The 26,459-nt window shown below is 49.7% G+C and overlaps 1 protein-coding gene across 1 annotated transcript in view; it reads right to left on the reverse strand.

Moving 5' to 3' along the window:
• The window catches only part of RWDD2B (RWD domain containing 2B), a 70,581-nt gene that overhangs the window by 12,633 nt on the left and 31,489 nt on the right, over positions 1–26,459 (reverse strand). The window contains exons 2-4 of the mRNA XM_085623087.1: positions 22,286–22,516; positions 22,124–22,191; positions 3,345–3,710 (exon numbers count right to left, since the gene is read on the reverse strand). Coding sequence (XP_085479213.1) covers positions 3,345–3,710; positions 22,124–22,191; positions 22,286–22,501 — 650 coding nt within the window. The 5' untranslated portion in view covers positions 22,502–22,516. The remainder of the gene's footprint in view (positions 1–3,344; positions 3,711–22,123; positions 22,192–22,285; positions 22,517–26,459) is intronic.

The following is a 26,459-nucleotide window of genomic DNA, read 5'->3' on the forward strand; positions in this document are numbered from 1 at the left end:
TTTTACTAGAAAGATTGTGCTCACAAAACCTTGACCAGTGTTTGAAACGATGGGAATAGCACCTTTGTCTAACATTTGACTCACTTCTGCATCTACTAGATTTGACTGTTCTTGGTCTAGGGAAAGTTCTCTGGGTTGTTTTGTCTGAAAAGGGATAGTAATAAAGTCTATTTTGAAGCCTTTTACGGTCTCTAGTACCCATGCGTCGTTGGTTATAGAAGGCCAAATGTGACTGAAAAGGGAGAGTCTTCCCCCTACCTTTGTGAGGGAAGAAATAGGGGGAAGGGAGGACCTTACCTTGTCCTTGACTTTGAAATCTTCCACGGTTGTTACCGCCTCGTGTTCGACTGTTGCGCCCCCGCTGGGGGAAGAAGGTGTTATTCCCCCGGTAGAATCTTGAATAACCAGGTTTATTTTGTTGATAGTAGGACCTGTTGTAACCGCGTCTGGCAGCTAGTCCTCCCCTGTCAGCCCTTCCAAAAAACCTTGCTCTGAACATACGTCTCATATTGGTTTGTGCTTTGTTAAGCAGAGAATGTTGACACGTATTTACCGAGTGTTTTAATAAAGGTGTCTCCAAAGAGAAGACTGTTCGGGTCTCCTTGAACATCTTTGTTTGCAACGTCTCCCAATTTAGGGGTCATACGCATTAAAATTGCTCTTCGTCTTTCCGAGGTTAGATTTGCGTTAGCGTTTCCCAGCAGGCAGATAGCATGTTGGCTCCAACCTCGTAGGAGTTCAGTGTCAACCGGAGTCCCATTCATGGATGACTCTTCAGCTAGGTCCAAGATCCTGGCAAGGGGACCAAGGATGTCTAACAGTTTGTCTTGACACTGCTTGAGACAGCGTGCGAGTCCTTTGCGGGGATCTCTGCCAGTTTTAAATGAGAAGGTCAGAAGCTCAGGGTCAAGGTTGGGAGTCATCCCCTCCTTGTTATCCAGAAAAGGTCTTGCACATTCAGATTTCATGAGATTTCGAGAATCTCTTTTAAGAGGTTTTATAATCCAAGCCTTAATAAACTTTGAGACATGGTCTAAGGGACACCTCTCGGAACCTCTAGGGTGGGTAATCTTAGAGGGATTAAACATCTCTGACCCTGAAGGGTCTTTAATACAATCAGAGTTATTACTTGATTGACCCATGTCTTCATCAAATAGATCGTCTTCAAATTTTTCATGTGGGTCAAAAACATATTCATCAGCCTCTTCATCAATATCAAAAGGTGACAGGGAATCATCGTCATCTTCGATGATGTCTGTTGTGCCGCGATGGGCACCTAATCTTTGTGTGCCGCAAAGGGCACCCGTGCTTTTTGCGCCATTAAGGTCGCTCGATCTTTTTGTGCCGCTCAGGACACCTATATCATTTGTAGCACAGAGGCTACCAATAGATAAAATCCTGTCATTGGTAGCACGTAGGTTACCTTGAGGCTCAATATGTTTAGTCTTTTTTAACACCTTACCGCCTTTTTTGGGGAGGCTGTCCAGAGGTATCTCTCGGAGTATCTCTTTTTCTTTGGCTACTACAGCTTCCTTAAGAGAGGACTTCAATTGCCTCTCAAATAGGTTCATGAGGGAGGATTCAGCGAGGGGTGTCTCATTCTTACTTTGTGAGTCTTCCTGAGACATGATTAAATAGATAGATAAATAATTAAATAGTGCAATAGTAGTATTCTTTTCTTTTCTCCCCTTTTTATTTTTTAAAAAGGATTATAAACGGGGGGGGGGGTTTATAATTTTAGAGGCCAGATTTAATCATTTGTCGGTTGTTTTGATGTGAAATGAGGCATTCAAAGATCGATCATAGGAGGTTTGAAGAAAACAGCTGATTTCTGTCCGTTGTCTCCTGCGTCTTCATGGAGAGGCACAACGCGTGAATTAATTTTCAGCACTTCTGACTTAAAATTGGCGCTTGTCGGGTCACATAAGGAGCAGTCAGCTCGTAATTGGTGAGCCGTGTCATGTGATGCGGGAGTAATCCGATCACTTGCGCTCATCGTGAGGAAACGGGAGCTCTTCACTCCAACAAGACGCGCGCATGGTGTTAAAGGATAAGCACCGAGTCGCGTTGAAAAGGGGGGGTGGCGCCAAGGGGTTAGAAACTCCAAAGCATGTAACCGAAATAAATAAGGGTCAGAGGGTCCATTGTGAGCAGGATGGGACAATAGAAATCGCGAACAAATAAAAAACAGGTATAAAACGTCAACGAGAAAGATACATAAATCCGATGCCCAACCGTAAATTGGAAGGGAAATCTGAAAGGTAGGATCCTGAGAAAAAACTTGCCTTGTAAGTAACCAAAAAAATGTCAATACAAAGTAAATTCGATTCTAAAGTCTACCATAATAAAGTAGTCAATTAACATGTAACAATAGATAAGATAATCAAATAGGTTGAAAGTTATGGTTATAATTGTCAGAAAGGCAGTGCAATACCTTAAAATAACAAGGTTATGTAGAGAGAGAAATGAAGTTGTACTTAACTGTCCGTGGGCAGCGAATAAAAGAGGATGATTGTTAGTTGCTATGGCGCTTTGTTATGTTGTTTGGAATGTTTTTTATCTATGATGTAATGTTTACACTTTGAAGGGCTGCATATCTTGGGCAGCAATAAAGGTTATTGCATAATGTAGCCTCCGGTCTTGTAATGAAATTGTCCTTGCAACCCCCCTGGGACCACTGCCTGCCCCTAAAAAATATTTTCCCCTGCATTTGCAAAGGGGAAGGGGTCCCCTGGGGACCCCTTCCCATTTGCGAGTGCATTACCACCCTCTTGAAAAGGGTGGTAAATTGCAAGTGTTTTGCGACCGCAATTGCAGTCGCAAAACATTCATACATGGGGTAGAGAGTCGCTATTAGGAAGGGACGCCCTTGAAACACCCCTTCCTAATAGCGAGTCGCAATTCCTTATTAGCAAGTCGCAAATAAATTGTGACTCACTAAATAGGAATTATACATGGCCCTATTCGTTTTAGCGTGCGCAAACAGGTCGCTAACCCGTTTGCCAATGCAATTTAGGGTTGTACATCTGGCCCCAAATGCCTAAAATTAATAGAGCTGAAGGATACATCTGAAAGTGGCCTGCAAACTGACCTATTTCCCGAATATTATCAGCTTAAGAAAGATGGCGAAATAGAGACAATGGTGTTTGCAGCAAAGGAGAAAAAGAATATGTAGCAAAGGAGAAAAAGAAAAGACAACTGGATGCTAAGCAATATGGCAGAGCATGGTTTAATGGCCCGCTTAAAACTAACACAAACAAAATTTGCCAACCAACCTAAAAAGCTGAAATGTACATAATATTTAGGAAACGTATATAGAAAAGTATAAATCTGAAAAAGCAAACCTTGCCCAGAACTCTTCACACGAACTCTGCAGGCCTTCTATACAGACAACACCAGGTTTGCCAGGCATGCTAAATCCAGAAAGGTGGAGTTCCTTTGACCAATCCAAGATATTCTTTCTTTTGTGTTTATTATAGATGTGATGGCTGTAGATCCACAGTCTTGTAAAAATTGCATCATTTGATGTTTTCCTCTGTGTGTCTTGTCCAGTGGTGGAGATGAGCTCCTTGCAAAGATAATCAACTGCGTGATCTTTAATCCACTCTGTAGCACTTAGGACACAAACCTCACCGTTGCAACAAGTTCTCAGGTATGTTTCAAGGTCAGTGTTCAGAAGGGCCTGCTGAGCCCGGGTAAGCAAAGGAGCTCTATGACAAAAAAAAAAGCACTTTCTTAACAAAATAGGAAGATCGTACTTCAATGGCAGCAACACCACGTGTTACATAACTGTGTTAACATCCCACCCTTCTATTGAAAATATATAGAATTATATTTGGGTAGCTAACGTTAAAGGGGAGGTTAAGGGTTTCAAATGACATCTTAGACAATGAGAGAGAATCTTGAGTTTCTTATGATGTGAACAGAAACCAGGGGTGAAACGGATCGCTACATGTAAACAATTATATATTTTGTATGGACCCAGTTTCTAATTAAGATAATCCACTGGATCGGCTAAGTAGGTGAAGCCACACACATATCGTTTTCCCACCCCTTCAGTGCTCCCTCAGGCTCGCCCTCCCAAAAAACACAAATACTTGGCATTCTGGGATCCTCATCCCGGCAACACCTACCACTGCGTCTTAAAAATACCATGCATCCTATGACTTCTGTCCTGACACTCGCTCCACCTTCCAAACAAAATAATACTTCGTATCCTTGCACTCTCCAACATTCCCCTACTAACACATCACCTGGTGTCCTAACATCATTTCCTATGACTTGCTGAGCTCTCCTTCCAATCCCACCAACCTTCCAGCCAAGGCTGTGCTCTAAACGCATTATAAGAGAGCAGGGAATCAGTGTTTTACTTAATTCAGGCAGCTGCAGAACCATGGCTGACAGAAGTGATGGTTTTTGGTGCCAGTGGAGCATCACAGACATTCTTCCCCCTCTCTAGAGACTCTGGAAAGAAGCAGGAAAGTGGATGACTGGCCTCCACCATTATACCACCACCTACAGGTCTCCGGAGACACAGGCGAGGTGGAGAAGACAGGTTCCTGTGAAAAAAATTATGTTTGGACTGGTGCTGCTGCAATGCAACAGAAGTAAATAACTGCATTTTCAATCCTTAGACGGAAATGGATATTTTGAGACAATTAATCTACGGTATTCCTCTAGTAGAATTGTTGCAGAAACTGGTAAAGGGCACACTCTCAAAGCAGAATTAGACTTCTATATTAATGAATGCAGTCATTAAATTCCCCCTATGAGTAAGTGCTATACGCGGGGGCGTGGCTTAGCACGCGATGGAAGCAGACGTGCCCGGGTAGAGCTCCCGCTTGAGCTCTCCTGCCCCGGGTCGTTTATCCGCCACAACGCTCCTGTGTGCTGCTCAATCTTGCTGGCGGGCCTCCTACGGAACCTTCTCCGTCTCCTGGCCGACTTTGGCGAGAATCGGCGGTGGAGACCCGCGCCGACCCGACAGGTGGGACTGCGGCCGCTCTGCTGGACGCGCGGCCGCGGCCCGCAACTACGCGAGCCCGAGGCGCTGCCTGATCCCCTGGGCCTAACTCTGCGGCCTACGGGGGAGTTGCTGCGGCACCGAGCAGCGACCCGCGATCACGGCAGGGGTGGCCTGGAGAAGCGGACGCCACGGTTGGACTCGTCTGGGGACCCCCCTCCCTCCTGCGGAGCCGAAGGAAGGTGGCGACGAACTGGGGACACCCCCGAGGACACGAGACCGCGCTACTGGCGACACCCGGACTCGGGGTGAGTCGTGTGCCTAGGGCCCCAGAGACAACCGGACCGACCCGGGGGGGTGCGGCACCCGATCGCTACTGCACGTCGAAGGCAGCCATCGTGCTCCACGTGGCTTGAGAGCGACCTGGGAGGGCAGCGGAGGAGGTCCCCGGACCTGAGAGGGCGCGCACAGCCCTAGCTTCTCCCCCCCCGCACTCTGACCGGACAGTGGATGCATTGGGACGCCGCCTCCTCTCCGAGGCTCCGGCGGGCCTTTAGCCGCGAGGGGCGGCTTTAGCTTTGGATGACGGCTGTACTGCAGAACGGCGCGCTGGCGCACGTTGCCGCCACCCGTGGACCCTGAGGCCACTATAGGAGCGCCGACCTGGGCCTTCTGGCCGCACACGTGGCACGATCCCCACGCCTCGGGCTGAAGCGGGGGGCGACCGCGACGTGGGAGAAGAGGCGCAGGAGTGCCCTGCAGGCTGGAGGGAGCCACTGAGCGCTGCACCGGCCACGACCGGACCCATCGCTGGTTGAGACCCCTAGACACATGGCGACGACGACACGGCCTGGCTGTCTGAAGCGGTGAAGCCTGGCGCTACGAGACGGTGGGGAAGTGCGACACTCCTCTCCCTTGGAGTGCGGCAGGATCCACGACAGGGACATTAGCGGAGCGGTACCGCTTCGCTGCGCGGCAACGGACACCTGCCCCTCGACGACAGGGGGGGGGGGGGGGGGGCGGGCGGGGGGGACGGGACACCTTGCACACGCCGCCGGCTCCATGCCTAGAGGGGCGCGAACCCGCTCCGGGCCGGGAGCTGCAGCGGAGAGGGGACGGCACGAGAAAGCGACACCCACGATGGACACCGATCACGTAGCGGCGAAATTGGATAGCGTTCTGGCGGCCATGGAGAGGATGGAGGAATCGCTACAGCAGACGCGCACCTCCCTGGAGACCCGAATTGACAGTGTGGCAATCGACCTAACACACCTCCGAGCCGACCATAAAAAGTTGCAAGCGCGCACCACCTCGCTGGAAGGCGCCATGGCGGATGTCGAGCCAGCGACGAAACGGACAGAAACAAAGGTGCAAGAACTTCTGCATCGGGTGGAATTGCTAGAGGGACGGGCTGGGGACGCGGAGGGCCGGGCACGATGAAACAACATTCGCCTGGTGGGCATCCAGGAGAGATGGGAAGGGGTGAACCCTGTCTGCAAGGTTGAGGACTGGCTACGAGGCCTGCTACCAGACAACACACTTTCCCCGCACTTCGTGGTGGAGAGGGCCCACCACGTGCCCGCGAGACCACCTCCCCCGGGCTCTAATCCTAGGCCGTTTCTCCTCCGAGTACTCAACTATAGAGACTGCGATGCCATACTGCGAGGAGCCAGAACCTTAGGGGAAATCACCATTGACAACGCAACAGTGATGTTCTTCCCAGACTACACGGCGCGAGTACAGAAACAGAGACACTCTTTCCTGGCGATAAAACGAAGATTGCGCGAAGCGGCCCTCCAGTACTCGTTACTCTTCCCGGCCAAACTGCGAGTGGTGGCGCACGACAAAACTCACTTCTTTACGAGCCCCGAGGAAGCGGAGGCCTGGCTTGATGGCGGGATGCCGGACGTGCCACGGCGGACGATGGGAGCTGACGCGGCGGAGAGGACGAGGGGATCAAGACGACGGCACTGCCGCAGGACGCCCACGCCGCCGCCGGCCAGAGGGACGGCGAGCCGCTCCCCGCCGGTGGACCTCGTTCAACAGGAACAACGGGATGCCTTGCGCAGGGTGGCAGAGATCAGCAATTCCCCGGCGTCGTCGGCTCGGCCGGACGCCAGCCTGACAGTGCACTCAACGGATGACGAGGCGATCTATGGCATCCCGGACACACATGACTCTGGGGGACCCCCGGAGGTCACACCACAAACAGCGGACCTCTTCGGCTGAGGAGCCCCGGTGGTGAACTGCCACTTGCCACGAGCCACTGGCCTACCGGAGTCCCTGTTGGGCTGCCCCTTGCACGGCTGGACCTGCTGGAGGCCCCCTGCGCCTACACCGTTGGCACTATGAGGGATCCGCCCACGGAGCTGGACACTGTGAGTACATTTTCTGCTTATGAACACACGGCTTGCACACCCAATTTACAGACATGTAGAGATGCCTCTTGGTGCCGCGTCGTCGGCTTATTGCTGCTGGCGTAATTCGAGGGGGGACATGCCCATGCCCCCCCCACGGGCACTCCTGCCCCCGCTGGCCCGACGGCCGGGCGTACAGCTGCTACGGCCTTGAACAATAGACATTAGACGCCTGCCGGCCAGCAGCAGCATTCACGCATCACCTGGGAAGCATGCAGGGCGCTTCCAAGACTGCACTGTTTTCATTACTGTTAAGAAGATAAACCACCCACCCCCAGAGACTGTATAGTTCATAAGCTCACTTGAGTGTTTGGACGGCGACCCGTTGTGAAGCCGACCTTTTGGTATTCTACATTTTCTAGTTGCCATGTTCAGGCTTTCTATGTACCCTTTCTTCCCTCTCCCCTTACCCTACTGGAGATCACGACACTACACACACATCACCCGCTTTAGCTGCACGGTGGGGGCGGGCTGCTGGCCCTGGGGGACCCTTGAGATGGGGGATGCGCTCTTGGGGACTGGGGGAGGCGCCCACGCACAGGGCCACTATGGCTAGCATACAAATATGCGCCTGGAATGTCAGGGGGATGCACACACCGACTAGGCGCTATCATATCTATTCGTACCTAAAGCGGCACAAAGTCAACATAGCGCTGCTCCAAGAAACCCATCTGAGCGGGACCGAGGTGAGGGCGCTCCATCGTAGATGGCGAGGGCAGCTATATGCTACGGAATACTCCTCATTTGCTCGCGGAACACTGATATGGGTTCGCCCAGGGACCCCGTGGGAGGCCACTGACACTGTGGTAGATAGTGAGGGCAGATATACGGCTGTGCAGGGCAGACTAGATGGCCAATTTATCTCGCTGATGTCCCTCTACTCCCCAAATGTTGATCAGGGCGGCTTCCTGGCGCGGCTATCAGCGACTATGGCGACTTGGCATGCCACTTCATGGATCATAGGGGGTGACTATAACTGCACCCTAGACATCACACTGGATCGCTCCTCCCCGCCCCCAGCTAATGCCCCTACCAGGGGAGCCACGAAAGCGCTGTTGGAATGGGCCACGCAATGGGACTTGCAAGATGTCTGGCGGCAGCGCAACCCAGGGACGCGGACATACTCCTATTACTCTGGCGCCCACGACTTGCATGTCCGCCTCGACCGCTTCATGGCGTCCACAGACCTACTACCTCATGTGACGGACGCGCAATACATGGGCCGCACGCACTCGGACCACAATCCACACTTCGTGTCCATAGCCTGGGCCCGCCCACACCCCCCTGTCCCTACATGGCGCCTACAGCCAGCGCTGTTGCTAGATGCGACTTTCCGCGCTGCCCTGCTTGAGCACACCGCGCAATATTTCGAGGACAACACCGGTACGGCAACTGACTCAAGGGTGGAGTGGGACGCCTTCAAGGCAGTGATACGAGGCCACTGTCTACACGCTCAGGGGCAGATACGACATCAGCTGGAGAGAGACCTTACAAGGCTGGAGTCGGGCTTGCTTGCACGGGAGGGGGAGGCTGCGGATGGAGACGGGGGCCCACTGCATGAAGCCCACACGGAACATGCGCGCCTTTTGGAGCGACTTCGTAATGTCAACTATGCTGCGCACTCGGCGAGAACTCGCCATCTTGGTGACAGACCGGGAAAGCTTTTAGCGTGGCTGATCTCGCGGGACGCCCGCTCTGCCCCGGTGACGGCTATACAGGGTGAGGGGGGGGAGCTAACGCACACGCAAACTGGCATCCATGACACTTTCACTGTCCACTATAACGCATTGTATCGCTCCCGTCTCACAGTCCCTTACTCTGACATTACCGACTATCTCTCCCCCCTGCCAATGCCACAGTTGACTATTGCACAGCAAGACGAACTCGGCGCCCCGCTGGAGGCGGACGAGCTCAGAGAGGCCATCTTTCAGCTCTCCAATGGGAAAACCCCAGGCCCGGACGGGCTACCGGCTGAATTTTACAAGGCTGGCTCGGATATCCTAGTCCCGGAGCTCCTGCGAATGTATGCGGCGGCGGCGGCGGGAGCTGCTTTGCCCCCGACGTTGAATGAGGCCACACTGGTCTCTATACTTAAGCCAGGCAAGGACGGCACGCGAGTGGGCTCTTACCGCCCATTGGCTCTGCTAAACACAGACTATAAAATCCTTGCTTCTGCGTTGGCTAGGAGGCTGGCCCCTCATGTACCTGCTCTTGTGCACCGGGACCAAAATGGATTCGTCCCCACACGCCACACCTCCTACAACATCCGCCGGCTCTTTCGGGTACAGGAATACGCCACGCAACAGTGGCCAAGGGCGGGATGCCTGATACTGGACTTGGAGAAAGCCTTCGACTCCGTTGAGTGGCCGTACCTGAGAGCGGTTGCAGAGAAATACCGGCTGGGGGGGGGGCTATAACGTCATGATTGCCCTGCTTTACAGCAGACCGACCGTCCGGGTCCGCACGGGCCGCATCCTCTCTGACGCCATCCAGGTCCACAGAGGCACCCGCCAGGGCTGCCCGCTGTCGCCGCTGCTGTTCGCGCTGGCAATGGAACCCCTGGCTGCGACACTTAGGGCGCACGGACTGGAATGGGGAATCCCATTGGCAGATGGCCTGCACGCGGTATCTCTATATGCAGACGACCTGCTGCTGTACGTCAGAGACATAACCGCCATCCCTGCCTCCCTCGCTGACGTATTCCGCACCTTCGAGGCAGTGTCGGGCCTGAGGGTTAACTGGGCCAAGTCGGGAGCCTACCCCTTTGGCCCGGAGACGCCTGAGTGCGACGTCCGACTGGGAGGGGGACAGACTGCAGTGGCACTCCACCACTTTCCGCTACCTGGGGATTAGAATCTATAGAACCCCGGCAGACGTTTTAGACGGGAATCTCCTCAGAGCGATCACATCTGTTCGTGCGCAGGTTAGCTACTGGAACACCCTGCCCCTCAACGTGCCTAGCCGGGTGGCACTGACCAAGATGATAGTGCTGCCCCGCCTATTGTACTATTTTGCAAACCTGCCCTTGTTTGTACCCGCCAAACTATTCCGCGACCTGGAGGCACTGCTGCGCAGCCTCATCTGGAACAAGGGGAGACCGCGTGTAGCGTTGGCCAAATTATACATGCCCACAGACTCCGGGGGCTTAGCGGTCCCCAATATGGAGTTGTACTACCTAGCGGCGCAGATGCAATGGGTGGCGGGGTGGCTGAGTGGCAAGCAGCTAGAGGACACTGCCTCGCATGCGACTGCCTGGACGCGGACACAAATCCACACACTGTTCCACCCGCTGACCCGCGCGCCCTGCCCCTCCCAGGTCTACCTGGCGGTGGCGCGCGGATGTTTCCAGCGGTGCCTTCGCCTCACACGCGCGACCGCACTGTACGCCCCGGAGTTACCGCTATCGGGCATGCCTGGCCCGACGGGACCGCTCACAGAGGCCCACTTGACAGGATGGGAACAGGCAGGAGTAGACACGCTAAGTGACCTATATGAAGATGGCGACTTGCTTACGTTCGCCGCCCTGGCTGAGGGCACGGCGCTCCCGGCAGGGCAGTTCCTCCTGCATGCCTCCCTCATGCAGACACTCACGGCTTCCTGGGGTGACATGGCGGTGGAGCCGCCGACGCATACCTTCATCCAATATCTGCACATTATGGGAAATGGCGCACATGTCATACACTGGCTAGCGCAGGCACTATTGGCGCATTCGCGACCATCCACTTTGGTGCTGAGGGAGCGCTGGGCGACAGACAGGGGCAGAGACTGGACAGACAAAGAATGGGCGATGATACTGGCCAGCCCGACCAACGTTCCACGCAACCCCCGCTTTAAACTCATACAATATTACATACTGCAGCGTGCGTATCTCACACCTGAGAAGATAAACAGATATTTCTTGCGGACGGACGCTGTCTGTCAACGGTGCTCGTTACCGGGAGCGGACCTTTTACATATGCTATGGCATTGCACTGGTGTGCAGACATACTGGAACGACGTGCTGTCACTGATTGAGCGCGGTGCCGATGGACGGCTACCGCGCACGTGGGAGGCATGCATCTTAGGCTTATACAAGCGCACAAAAGCAAATAAAGTGCAGGCGCGCTTCTGGGACATGGGGCTTGTAACGGCCAAACGCCTACTCACCAAGCATTGGAAGGCGACGGCCCCCCCGCACATCAGACACTGGAGGGCCTCCTTCGTAAACTGGGCGCAGGCGGAGAGTGCAGTGCTCCTACGTGAGGAAACTGCGGGGCTCCGGAAGTTCCCCATTGCCCAAATTTGGGATGACCTCCTTACCACCTTTCAGGTAGCCTGCCGGAACCGAGGGATAACCTGAGCCTTAGGAGGGCATCGCTGCTCTACTGGCTGGATGGCGACATCCCTGAGACCAAGGCGGGGATAGCTCCCGGCCCCCTCTGCTTGCTTGCCCCCTGGCGCCTCTCGCATATTGTGCTGCAGGGGGCTGCTGCTAGACATCGCCTACAGTGCGTCTACGGCGCGAGCGCAGGGCTTGCTGCCGCCGCCGCTTGAGAGGGCGCGCGCGATACTGAGATACGGGCACACCCGGGAAGATATGACCATTCCGCCCCGCTCAGACGCCCCCTCCTAAGCGTGGAGGAATACCTCCCCTCGCACGAGAGGATAATCTAGGACGGCGGACGCAGACACGGCGGGCTCTTGGCCCCCCTTCCGACGGCCCCCTGACCCCCCCCCACCTCTCCCCCCCCCCCCCCCTTCTTCCCCCCCCTCACGACCTGCTGCTCGGCGCGCCTCCCATATGGCCCAGCTATGCCCCGCTTGACAGCTACTGTCTCCTTCTACACTGCTGCAGAACGATCTCCACCTCCCCCCCTCCCCTCTTATTCTAGATCTCGCCCGAGTTTTCGACCCTAGCCCTGACCCCTACGTTCATATTACACACACGGGGAGCAGTTCGGCGACTGGCTACGCTCCCTGACCGAACCCGTGTCCAACCACGGAAACAGTTGCTGGAAGCGTTACCCGACACCCCCGAGGCGCTGCCCTACCTAGCGCGCTCTATGTAGCACTGATGAGGCAGCACTGGCGTACAATACGCGCAGACGGTGGCTATGCCTGGCAAACGCGGAATGATCCACTCGAAATGTGCAGAGTTCCACGCCAGGCATGCACAGGCACTCGGCGACCTGGGGAGCGCACTGCTGAAGGGATAATAGAGCGCCATGCGCCGCGCGCATAGGGCTGAGCTGCGAAACGGCACACTGGGCTTGTCGGATGTACACGCTGCTATGTGCGTCTTTGTGAGCTATACTGCAACCTCCTCGTCGCGCTCCAGCTTACGCCAAGAGTAGGCCACCGGGGCTCGGTTGCCCGGAGACCAGGGCATTTGGTGGGGAACCTGGTGCCTTGCGCGATTCCCCCTACGAGCCTCGGGGCTAATTGACGGCGCCGCACTGAGGGCTGGCACACAGCGCCCTCCTCTCTTGCAGGCAATGCGCTTCAGATGAGACACGACGAAATACAGAAAAGCAACATCGACCCACTTACACACAATGTACATACCTGATTCCTATGCCTATGTTCAACTGTTTACCGCCGCCGGACCTCCGGGTTGTCGGCTAAATGGCTGTGTCTCACCATCTGAACATGTGTATTTTTGTATTGCTGAACTGATGCCTTGGCAAAGGACAGTACATTGTCAATTGATGCAACTGCGGTTAATAAAGGTTTTCAAAAAAAAAAAAAAGAGTAAGTGCTATACGCTAGATTAAAGATACTGACTCACCCAGCTTATGGGACAAGACTGCATGTGACAAAGTAATAAAGTCTGTAGAGAGATTTAACAAGAAAAGTGGTTCCAATTCCACCACATCCTGAATCACATGAAGTTGGTCCTTCACAGACAACAAGGCCATAAAAGCCTACCTGCTCATTCTCAAAACTACAAGCAGCATTCTTAAAACTACAAGCAGCATTTATAATAGTGGTTAATTGTTTATTGGTCTCCTTTTCAGCAATGTCTGTCATAAATATGAAATGTAATGCAGCAAGTTTTGCAGAAAATACCAGGGACAGCCATTTGTTTTTTGAGGCAGGATCACTATTTTTATTTTCAAATAGAGATAAAAGTGCCAGTGGTAGATGAGCGGTTAATAATGGTCATGCGAGTGGGGACTAGCACATCCACTGCCACATGAAAAACATCAGCTATGCAAGGACCACTGAGGGGAGTCCGATTTAGTACCCATAAATGCAGATTTGACCTCATCAATGCCAACAGCTGGAAAGAGGGGACATATTGGTATAGGATTTAGCCTTTGCTGCTCCAGATAAGCTGGACCGTTGCCAAATGAAATGAGGCATGTAAAGCACCAATTTTAGAGACACAAAAATAGGAAAGGGTCTCACGTAGTTTTAAGGAAAGATTTGTGCATTTACCAGTCACATTAGATTGCTCAAGTTCCTTTCCATTTTTAAATACTCCTCTGGTTCGGTTTCCATTTGCGTTGATGCGACTATTGTAGAATGCAGAACGGCTGGCCGATTCAAGCCTTTGATATGACTTCAAAGCATAAAGATTTTACATTTTTTGTCGGAGTCATAATTGTTGCACCATTTTCTTTCCAGGGCTTTACACCTACATTTGGTTGTTTTTTTAGGCATCAGTATAGTAGGGGCGTAAGGTGTTTTATGATGGGATTTCCCAATAGGAATAATGTGACCCACAGTGTTAATCATCCAACCACTGACATTTTTAATCAATTGTTCCACATCAGTATGATCAATTGAAGGTGTTAACAGCAGGGCACATTCTGAGAATTGAGCTTGATGTACTTTCTTTTCGAGGCGACCACTGCTTCCTGTTTTTGGGAGCATTTACGTACAGAGCGGAGATAGTTAAAGTGATGAGAGTAGTGACTCCAGGTAGGTGGCAGGCAGTCCAGATGGATAAAAAGACCAGGAGTAGAAATAAAGCCAATACAATGAATAGCACTATGGGAAAACATTTGACCAATTGCTCCAAACCCAACACACTGCAATATTCAATAAAGGCACTCCAATTTGAGGAGGTAGGGTCACCAGCTTTAAAATAAATGAACAGCTTTGACGGAGACTAGGGCAATAAAATGGACCAAAGCATTGCTAAAATAAGTAGCAGGACATGGGAGTGGGAGAGCGATACACAAGTAACCCAGTAAAGGATACCACACAGGTGGAAGCAAGATTAAATACCAGGAATTCAGCTTGTAAGGAGCCACTGAGCATAATCGGAGATAGTGTAAAATTATGGATTAATAAAAATGTCCACACTGCCACCTAGTTTCCTTTCACTAGCAAGATTTAGAATACTGTACTGGTCAGACACTGCCAAGGGTTAGTAATGGGCTGAAGTATCACATATCTATGTTTCTGTTATACATACCAATAAATCGCAATGCCCCATCCCTCCACAAAAATGATTTCTTCTTGTCTGTATTTCCAGATTGTTCTATGTCAAGCGTTTACATTCCCCTTGCGGCTCGTTATGCACTACATAAATATCTAAGAAGAAATAAACAAAAGAACTAAAACAAGAAATAAAAAAAAATCATAAATGTCCCCCTACGCGTAGGCAAGTGTCTAGTGGCATTAAAAACCATGGACAAAGAAGGGGGGATAAGTCTAAAGGAAGATTCAGTACTTAGTAGTGTGTTTGACTGGAGTTCTTTAATTACCAAAAGGAAGGATTCATAACTGGTAGGAAGTTGAATACCTCTAGCTCTTTGCTTTAGCAACTGCAAAGAAGAGCAACATAATATGTGCTGGAAATTTCTGAAGTTGCCTGACCAGAGATACTGGCTGCCGCCCCGTCGATTCAGTTGTGAATGAGTACTGATGGGCCTGCCTTTGGCATGCCACTGGCACGTCACCAGCATACCCACTGCACTGACGTGCCATGGGAGCCTTATTGTATAGTTCCCTGTGACACGACATGACTGGCAGAGCGAAAGCAAAAAGAAAACTAGAGGTCAGACTGGGGATTCTAAGATGGAGGCTAATAAATGAAACAAGGAGGGGAGGATGGTGAGCAAGAAGAAACATCCTCTACTTACACCCACCGATCCATCAATTCCGAAATCAGTACAAGTAATACTACCACTATCATGAATTTATTCACAAAAGACATGGACTATTATTCATACAACATTTTGTGCAACACTGCAACTACATAAAAGACCATCAATACGTGTTAATACTGCCTAGAAGTACAGTATAGCAGTGCCAGCAAATGTTGGGGATCTAGTGAGGTTAGGGACAGAGCCAGGTAACAAGGGGGAGTTTGCTGACTGCAGGGGCAAGGAATTTCCACAAAAGGGGGAAAAGATATAAACAAGAGCGTACATGAAGACTGGGAAGAAGATCGGACAGAAGCAGAGGACTGAAGCAGGTTGGAACAGGCAGTGAACTGGGAAGTCTGCAAAGGGCAAACTATATGATTACACTAATACTACAACAGGGGGTACAAGGGAAACAAGACAACTATCATATATAATAGTTTGTCTGCTTCTTTGAAGTGATCTCTCTGTGAGATGAAAAAGATCTCACAAATAGACAAGAAGCAGATTAATCTCACAGAGTTCAAGGAGAGAACTGGCAGCTACTCTGGAAAAAGGAACCCTGGGTGATTCTCTGTGCCAAAGGCACAAGTCCTGCAGTCTAACTGGCACCCTTGGAAGCAATGAAAATAAGGATAATAATCTACACACACAAGAAGACAAAGGGGAACAGTAGAAGGGACAAAGAAACAGGAACTAGGCTCATGGAAAAGAAGGTCAGGAATAAAAGTCAGGGACAGAACTGGAATACACAAAACAGAAAATATTGGAAATCTGCACACAACCTAGGACAGGAATATGCAATCAGAATACAGAATTCAAAACAAAGAATTCGACATGTCTGGATGTGTGAAGTCAGAACAAGGAACAAGGCAGACACAGGAACAAAGACAGGATAAATAAGAGATAGGCAGCAGACACAAATAGGATAAATAAGAGATAGGCAGCAGACACAAATAATAGACAATCAATCAAGATACTTATAAAGCGCACTACATACCCGTGAGGGTCTCAAGGCGCTGGCGGGGAGGGGTGGGGCGGGGGATGAGGGGTTGCTGCTATTGATCGAAGAGCCAGATCTTGAGGAGTCTTCTGAAGGCAAGTAGGTCTTGGGTCTGCTGTAGGCTGCTGGGGAGGGTGTTCCAGGTCTTGGCGGCGAGGTGAGAGAAGGATCTGCCGCCGCCGGTCGTTCTTCGGATGCGGGGGGGACTGTGGCGAGGGCGAGGGCGGCAGAGCAGAGCTGGCGGGTGGGGGTGTAGAAGCTGAGGCGTCTGTTGAGGTATGCTGGGCCGGTGTTGTGGAGAGCTTTGTGTGCGTGGATGAGGAGCTTGAAGGTTATCCTCTGGTTGACGGGGAGCCAGTGCAGGTCTCTCAGGTGGGGTGTGATGTGGCTGCGGTGGGGGGATGTCGAGAATCAGACGTGCTGAGGCATTCCGGATGCGTTGCAGTCGTCCCAGGAGCTTGGCCGACGTTCCTGCATAGAGGGCGTTTCCATAGTCCAGTCTGCTGGTGATGAGGGCCTGAGTGACTGTTCTTCGAGTTTCGGTGGGGATCCACTTAAAGATCCTGCGGAGCATTCGGAGAGTGTTGAAGCAGGGTGAGGAGAAGGCGTTGACCTGTTTAGTCATGGAGAGGGTGGAGTCGAGGATGACCCCTAGGTTGCGTGCGTGGTCGGTGGGTGTTGGTGTGGTTACCAGTGCGGTCGGCCACCAGGAGTCGTCCCAGGCCGAAGGGGTGTTTCCGAGGATGAGAACCTCCGTCTTGCCAGAGTTCAGCTTCAGTCGGCTGTTCCTCATCCATTCGGCGACGGCCTTCATGGAGGTCGGTTTTGGCGGTGTGAGGGTCTTTGATGAGAGAGAGGATCAGCTGAGTGTCGTCGGCATAGGAGAGGATGTTGAGGTCGTGCTGTCGGGCGACGTGGGCGAGGGATCCCATGTAGATGTTGAACAGCGTCGGGCTGAGGGAAGAGCCCTGGGGTATGCCGCAGATGAACTTGGTGGCCCTGGAGCGGAAGGGGGGTGGAGGCGAACGCTCTGGATTCTGCCGGAGAGGAAGGATGTGGTCCAGACCAGGGCCTTCTCTTGAATTCCGGCAGCATGGAGGCGTGTGCGTAGTGTGTTGTGGCAGACCGTGTTGAATGCGGCTGACAGGTCCAGGAGGATGAGGGCCGCTGTTTCTCCGTTGTCAAGCAGGGACCACATGTCATTGGTGGCGGCAATGAGGGCGGTTTCGGTGCTGTGGTTAATGCGGAACCCGGACTGAGATGGGTGAAGGATGCTGTTCTCCTCGAGGTAACGGGTCAGTTGTTTGTTGACGATTTTCTCGGTGACCTTCGCCGGGAACGGGAGCAGGGAGATGGGTCGGAAGTTATTGAGGTCCTTGGGGTCCTCCTTGGGTTTCTTGAGTAAGGCGTTGATCTCGGCGTGCTTCCAGATTTCCGGGAAGGTTGCTGTCTCAAAGGAGATGTTGATTACTTTCCGGAGATGGGGCGCGATGGCTGTGCAGGTCTTGTTGAAGATGTGGTGAGGGCATGGGTCTACCGGTGATCCGGAGTGGATGGTGTTCATGATCTCGCTGGTGTCCTCGTCGTTGATGCTGGTCCAGGAGAGCAAGCGGTTGGTGTGGGTAGTGGTCGTGGGGGCGGTGGTTGTCGGGCGGTCGTGGCGTTGAAGCCGTTGTGGATGTCGGCGATCTTGCGGTGGAAGAAGGTGGCCTGCGAGTCGCAGAAGTCTTGCGAGGGCGGGATGTCGTCGGTGTTGGAGCTGGGGTTGGAGAGTTCTTTCACGATGTTGAAGAGCTCTTTGCTGTTGTGTGCATGGTTATCTAGGCGGTCTTTGAATGAGGCCCTCTAGGCGGTTCTGATGAGTTGATGGTGCCTGAGTGTGGCGTTCTTGTGGGCTGCGTGGCTGTCCGGTGTTCGTTCGCGGAGCCAGTTCTTCTCCAGTTTTCGACATGTTCGTTTGGAGGCCTGGAGGTCTTCGGTGAACCAGGTGTCTTTCTTGCTGGTGTGGCTGTTGAAGGGTGTCTTCGGTGTTGGTTGAGACTCTGAGGGTGTACCTGTGGACGATGGCGATTCCTCCTCCAACGCTGTTGGTACGGTCCCTGCGGGTGATCTTGTAGCCTTCCGGGATGGCTATGGCGATGTCGGGAGCTGGGGTAGGGTTCAGCCAGGTCTCCGTCAGGAAGGCGACGTCTGGGGAGGTAGAGTCAAGAAGGTCCCAGAGTTCGATGGCGCGTTTGCGGGTGGAGCGGGTGTTGAGAAGAATGCATCTGAGGTAGTTGGGTTCTTTGGTTGGTGGTTTGGTGGGCCGGATGCTGGTGAAGCTGCAGTTCCGGCAGGTGAAGGGTCCTTGGGTGCGCTTCGGCGTGGCCTGGTAGCAGGTGTGTTCTCGTCTGGGGTGGAGTGCGTGGAGGGTTCTGGCATCGTAGCGGAGTCAGGCGTTGTGGTGTTCGCAGGGGCCAGGGGATCTGGCGCTGGGAGCGGACGGGCTTGCCTCAGGCGCGCCAGCGGCGCGCCCGCTGCGTGCGGCCGCCATAAGAAGGGGAGATGGGAGGGAGGAGCAGCTGGGAGGGGGCAGGACGAATGGGTGAGCGGGGGGGCGGGGATGCAGAGGCAGGGAAAGTGGCAGAGAGTGGCAAGCGGGGAGAAACGGTCACAGAAGCAAATGGGGCACAATACAAGATACAATACAGATGTAAGACTGGAATGACGAGAGGGCGAGCGGGGCCGCAGGGGAAGCAGCGGCGGGGAGAGTGGCAGTAGCACGCGGGAAGGACAATCACAAAATACAGGCACATCATACAATAGAAGACGGTCACAAGCAGAAGGGGCACAATGCAAGTACAATATAGAGCAAGTCTAGGGAAGGAAAGCAAACCTATGGCCTACCACTGGCAGAACAGGAACATGGAATCAAGTAACAATAAAACCAGAAATCAAAAGGTAATCCTGGAATATAGTAGGAGGATCAAACAGAGGATAAGAAGACTCAGCAGTAAGTTCATTTGCAAACCGCAGACAGAAATAGCAGGTGGCTCATTGGAGGAGCATAGGTGCAGGGAGTGAGAAAGGTGCAAGGAGTCAAGTAGGTTCAAGGAATCTGGGAATCGCCGATGAAGAGAATGCTGAACTGGGACTTGGAAAGAAAATGTGTGGCAAAACCAGGAGCACAAAACAGGACACAGGAAAGCCAGGAACACAGTACGGGTCAGATCAAAGAGAATGAAAAGTCCAGAAGGCAGGTGTAAAATGGTCAGAAGAAAGGCAGCGGGATCCAGGACTCAAGAGAGGGAATAGCGCACCACCACCAGGAAGTGACTAGGGCACGGTTTGGAGACAGAAAAGACAAGGACGATAATGCATCAGGGAAGTGGGAGAGAAACCAGGACTGGGAAGTGAAGAGAAACTAAGAATGGTAAGTGCTGAGATGTATATTGCCCTAGAGGCAGGCCCGCAAAGGGCCCTTGTCAGTGACACCAAGTGGCAGTATGGCAGATTCCTTACAGCAAATACTGTTCAGTATAGGAACATGCCTGCCCATCTGGAAAACGCCAAGCTTGTCCATCAGTACAAGAATAGGTTTACCCACTATTGATACAGAATCCTGCCTACCAGTGATTGGTAAAAGGATCTCCGGCCCTCATTTCACCATCCTTGCACAGAGTACACAATCCTTCGGCTTTCAAATCAGTGTTTGGCATTCCTGTGCGAGATGGCACTGCCAGAAAGATTCTGTAATGCACTTTCACGCAAGGAGATTAGATGGATACCATTGCTAATCCATGTATAGTAATGCTGCATTGGGAAACAGAAGTATCTTCTCTGAGGTAACAGAACTGCTAGCCACTGAGCTACGACTTGAACCTCCATGCCCCCAAATACAGCTCCATTTCCCGAGGTCTTAGTACTCCTCTTTGAGAGGATAATTTAAGAGAGAGATTGCCCCACTGTTGTGGTTGTCATTCCTCCTCTGCCCAGTTAGGATCTTGTCAAGCTCTTACAAAATGGACACCAAATATAACTTTCTATGTTGTAGAAACCTCAGAAGCCACAACTATTATCACAAGGACTGTTCAGATGAGAGGGGTGATCTCCAGGATTCTAACGAATTCTGCAATGAATTTAGTGAACTCCGACTGTTATGCAAGAGTAGCTCTACTTGTATGTAAAATGTCTGAATCCCCAGGTATCCGAAACAGCCACTGTTAATGGAGAACTGGAAAGGCACTACTCTTGCCACACTTTCAATGGACAGAGGTAAACAATTTGTCCCATTTAAGCTTCAGTCCTTATATAATCCCAAATCTATTCATTTGATCATTGGGAATATGGAAGGGTGCGGGGTGCAGCAGAGGCAGACCACACACTTCCATTCTAGTGCCATGAAAACGAAGGGTTCCCAACCTCTGTTTCGCAAAGTCATTGCAGTGCAATTCATATCTCACCTTCTCACTACAAATTAGCTACACACACTAAAATAATTTAGTTGAATAAAAACATTGAAATGCATTTAAGTATTAATTCTCTATGAAACTTTACATTGCTTTCATATTTAAAGCATATACCTACTAAATTAAATAGAATATAAATTAGGTTTCAAATTATCCTTAAAATACAGAATTCTGTTATTAAAGCACTAAACTACACAATACATTGATCTCATTCTTATCTTTCTTATTTGATAGAATTATAAGGGTATTTTGGGTTAGGGTGAGTTTAATATGCCATGGGAAAAACCTCACCCCACTGGAAGGCTAGAAAGAAGTTGGACCATAACATCATATCACGAGTGACGTCAAAGTATACACAGAGAGAAAGCTGCAAATACTAAGCCATCATTACTCTCAGAAGTAATAACTGACATTATGATTTTTTACATTTGTAGGGCGTACAGCTACTCCTAGGGGTTTCCCGGCGCCAGCCAGGACAGAGGTCGGAGTAACAGAATTTTTTAGGAGTTGAATGGCCAGGTTTTCAGACTTTTGCGGAAACGACCGTAGTCGGTCTCCTTGCATAGGAAAAGCGGAAGGGAATTCCACAAGGTAGGACCAAAATAAGAGAAAGACCGGTCGCCCACGCGGGAGAGTTTGAATTTCTGGACCGAAAACCTCATCTGATGGGTAGAGCGAAGAAGTCGCAAAGGTTGATGCTGTTTCACTAACTTTTGAAGGAATAAGGGGACCACTCCAGTTTTGATTTTGAACATGTAGCAGAGAGCTTTAAATTTAATGCGGTTCCACATCGACAACCAGTTAAGGTCACGATGGAAGCTGGCAACGGATGAAAACTTTGCCACCCAACACAATAATCTGGCCGCTGCACTCTGTACTACCTGGAGTCTTCAGAGTAAGGCTTTATTTAAGCCCAAGTACAGAGCATTGCCATAATCTACCATATTTACCTGCAATTTATTTGCTGGGAAATAGATTATTTTGTAGAAACATACAAAAGAAAGATAGAAATCACCTTAATCTTTTCAGCATGATTTTGTGTTTTCTGGACATGTCCGTAAACAGCCACAGGGGTGGGAATAGGTGTTTGTGTAAGGTTTAATGTTGCACTTATGAGGGGATGGTACGATTATGACAAAGGAAACTGTTCCACTGCATACTCCATATAAATATATCTGTACTGCATTAAATTGAAAGAGCTAATTGTACTGTACCTGACAACAATTTCTGGCAGTATCGTTGGGTAACGGAAGGGATAAGAACAGGACAAAGAGAAAACCTCCTACAATAAAAACAAAAAACAAAAGCGATCTCAAAGAGTAATCTCTCACAATACTTGGCTAAGATTGTTTTTTTGCATTAAACATGCGACTTACCTCTAGGGTTTCAGAAACATCCAATTTTAAATATATTGTAAAAAGGATTTTCGATGTCGGGGCACATAGCATCTTCTTATCAACAAAGTCTCTGAGTTCTGCTAAAGCCAGCTGATCATTAACAACAAATTCATCTTCAGTGGGAAACATGCTGGCAAGCAGTTCAATTTCAGAGAGCTGGGCTTCGGCTTCTTCAACTGTCGACATTTTCAGCATATAGCAGGAGGGTTTCTAAACAACAGAGGAGTACAAACGTCCTGAAACAAGCTGGAAATCCATCTCATATACAAAGATCTCTTTGCCACATCTTATTTTACAAGAGGCAGGTGCTATGTCATTTAATTTACCAGATAACTCCATCTCATGAGGGCCACCATGTTCCAATTCTGTTTTTCATTTAACAACCCTATTAACTGTGGGGGTTTTAGTTGTGTTTCATTTCAATAGATTACAATGGTGTGTTAATGGAATGACTAAGGAGATATATGATGCGTAAATGGACAAATTAAGGAAGAATATAGTGCTACTAATGACATGAAATAATCTAATAACCTCATGCACAGGTCGACAACAAACTACAATTGATAAAGATGATTGATTATTTAAAATCGTGATGAAACAAATGACAGTAAATACATTAAAACCATCATAAAATATCAACTGAATTTTTCATACGCAAGACAAAAATTTTCATTGAACCTTTATGTTATGATGAAAATAGAATTGCACATCATCACAGACAATCTGTATTCCATAGTGTTGAGATAGTAAGTCTTCGGCATAGCTCTAATGAGTGTGCTTCTTTCCCCAGTGTGGATCTCCTAGGAAGTCGGTTGAATGTTGCTGTAGGTTATTTGATTTTGCCTCAGTACACTTAACGATCATTTGCATCAACTGACCGTTGAGACCCTACAGCTTGGCCCGGATTTCAAAGGGGCATGCAAAGTGCACCCCTCCATTACTGAGAGAGGCTATTGGCTGCTCTACCCAGGCTGGGGTAGACGGACAATGGTGGCAGCATCAATGTAAAGTCTGTGCAGTCTCCTTTGAATATGCCGCTTTTTCCCCGCATACCATTACACCGCATGTTGTTCCAACGCGCTCGTTACAATGACCGCGTTGTAACAATGCATTCCATTACCCCGCAAGTCGTAACAATCTGAAGATTGCCTTGTTAAAGAACCTACCATTCGAACCCTTGGTCCCTGCCCTAGGACTTGCATATTCTCTAGCTTTGTCCTCGCTTGTCCTGTATCAGCAGAAAGCAGCACAACTGTGGTGGAGGCCCAACTAGTAGGGCCTCTAAACTGTGATCTGTGGGCTCTGAGGTAAAGGCTTCCACTGCTTTGTATGTGCCATCTGATGGTACGTGGGTGTTCTGGCATCTTGGCCAGTCAATATCTTCCTACAGTTTGCCCAGTGCGTCATACTCACACCCCGGCACTCAATCTGTATACAGCCTTCCTGGCGCAATTCCGGTTAACTATGTTCCAAATACATCAGGCTGTGTATCATTGGCTACCCAAACTGATCCTGTGGGTTGTACGTATGGACAAGTTCTCCTTTTTTAGTCCCCAAAGGCACCATCATACAGCAGATGCTCCAGAGCTTCAAAGCAAGGAGGCCATCACAATTTCAGCCAAACTCAAACCACCATATGTTCCTTGTTGTAATTGATTTGGTGTGTACCAGATGGGAGGAATGTATTCCAATGCAGATTAGAGGAGTCAATCTTTTGATGCTTAATGCAGTGAACAAAAAAAAAAGGAAATCTAAAAAGCCTGTGTTAAATGGGGACAGGGCAATGTTAAAGATTATAGCGGGATCATGGGTGATGCAATTGATAAGGAAAATAACAAAATATATGGCCCCGCTGATGTTGTAAGGCCAAAACAATCCATAAATCTATGAACGCACAATTGGCGGAGCATAGCGAGGTGGCATGTAGGCCTGTTGCTGGGAGACAGTAGATGCATCAACATCCATGCACTGCAATAGTAGCTGAAATTTTGCTGTGCAAAAAGCAAAACTTCATATGCTATGAATATGGGTTGCCAACAACTAATGACCTGACCATAAGCCTCTTGCTGTGCAGATATTAGTTCTGGGAGAGAGAGATGCATAAAACAATCTGTAGTCCAGATTTCCAAATGGATAAGGTGTGTATGAAAGTACCCCCATACATATGGTATGTATAGAAGACAACATGAGTAACTGTTGATAAACATGGGACGTGGATGTAGAGATCTATTAGTTGGATTTATATTTGTCCTCTGGGATGCATACCTAAAAATCACAATACATCTCTCACTTCAAGTACATTCAAAGACACCCAATTTGGTGACCCCTTGACCCACTTGCCCCATATGATGATCTATTTAATCAACAGCTATTTGAATCTCCTTGACTTACCAACATGAGTTTTTCCTTACTATTATTTCCAACACCCTGCAGTGACATACGTTGATAATGCACAAACACGAGGCTAGGAAATGAAGTTGCACAGAATGCCTCCACGATCACAATCATAAGTACTCACTTTCAGTCTGAGGACATTTCAGACACATGCAACACAATATACAAAAAAATACAAAAAGCGAAACAAGGAAAGGGTCCAGTCCTTTTTTGTATTTCCTGTGCTGGTCTAATGAAGGGTGCTACGGTATGCAAGGAAGTGTTGTATCTTGTCAATCTGTTACATTGCCTACAAGGTTCAAAGAATGAGCAAATGAGTTGTAAACCAACTAAAATCACAAGTTAGAATGGAAGTGATAAAGAGGGCATGGGAATAGCTCCCCGTCACACCAGCATACGGTGCTATACGAATCACTCTGCCCCAGCCCCACTGCTCTTAAGTGTTATCGGCTTACTCCCATTGAAGTCATTTGGTTACAGTTACAATTGTGCTTGCTTGGACTGTTAGGCCTCTACTTAGTACTGCACAAATTCCACTACTTTTCATTTTAAGTCCATGAGCAGCTCTTCCCTTTTATTTTAGTGTAAGAAATTGGAATACTGGTTGCGAAGGATGCGAGTCCTTCACAAGTAATAAGTCCACAATTGGCTTCTTACTGGGAACCAAATACCCCATTGTAGCACTTAATTCTCTCAGGGTAGTGTAGAACTGTGCAACGCCTACTTAAGGGAGGTGGTGTGGGATAGAAATCCCAATCCGCTGGCACCCAGCAACACTCAATAAAATAAACACACACTACTAACACTAGGCACTGAATTACAAATGAATACATCAGGTTGATAGAGATACCTTTTGGTGACAACCTCATATCACATTTGACACCTAGTGGGTCCTGATCCCCAGAATCACAATATCTCCCGCCTATACCAAATGCAACATCACAATTTAGGGTGGTGTAATTTAAAAAAGGGCAAGTCTGCTGGCTTTGTCAGGGGGGACACTTCTGTGGATAGGGAAGTATGGGGGTACAATAAGACCACTGGCATTCAGAGGCAGGAGAATCGATTTTTGAGATCCCTTCTTAGATTTGGCTTGGGAACCCTATTTCCGGTGTTATGATGTGGATAATGTTACATATTAGTTCTAATTCTGTAAGTTATAAGGGCCTTTTGATACACATTTTGAATGGAACATTAGGAGGGGCAAATGCAGAGATAATGTTGAGAAACTCTTCCAGGGGGTTCGTCGAAAAAACTTTGGGACAATAAAAAATTCATAAACTCATCTGCAGCAGGACCATAAGGGATAGCTCTTGGTGCACTAAGTTAGAATAGCTATTTCAAAACACTATAGGGAGTTCTCGATTATCATGGTATATAACTGAAAAGACAGCTAGGAGATTTGAATCTTTTTTGTATGCGATCTCCTTTGCGCGTAGTAGGTCAAATGCAGACTTTGTACACGTCCGATATGCGATCACACAGCAAAATGGGATCCGAGTGTTCAAGAGAATTGCGATTGCGAATGGGGGAAGCTGGAGGTAAAAAAACATTGTTCACTTCATGCTTTTTGGTTCACCAACATTAGGAAGTGCAGGACAATATAGTTTGCTTTGCTATGGCTTTTATTTAGTACTCACTTTTCGCACCGCTGAGTAGTAAGATATTAGCAGCTTGGTTGTAAACACGCGATTAATTTTTATTATGTACAGGCATGCTGTGATAAAATTTGATATTAGCAGGAAGTGATATTTTCATT

The sequence above is a fragment of the Triturus cristatus genome, chromosome 8 (assembly GCF_964204655.1).
Source record: "Triturus cristatus chromosome 8, aTriCri1.1, whole genome shotgun sequence".
Lineage (NCBI taxonomy): Eukaryota > Metazoa > Chordata > Amphibia > Caudata > Salamandridae > Triturus > Triturus cristatus.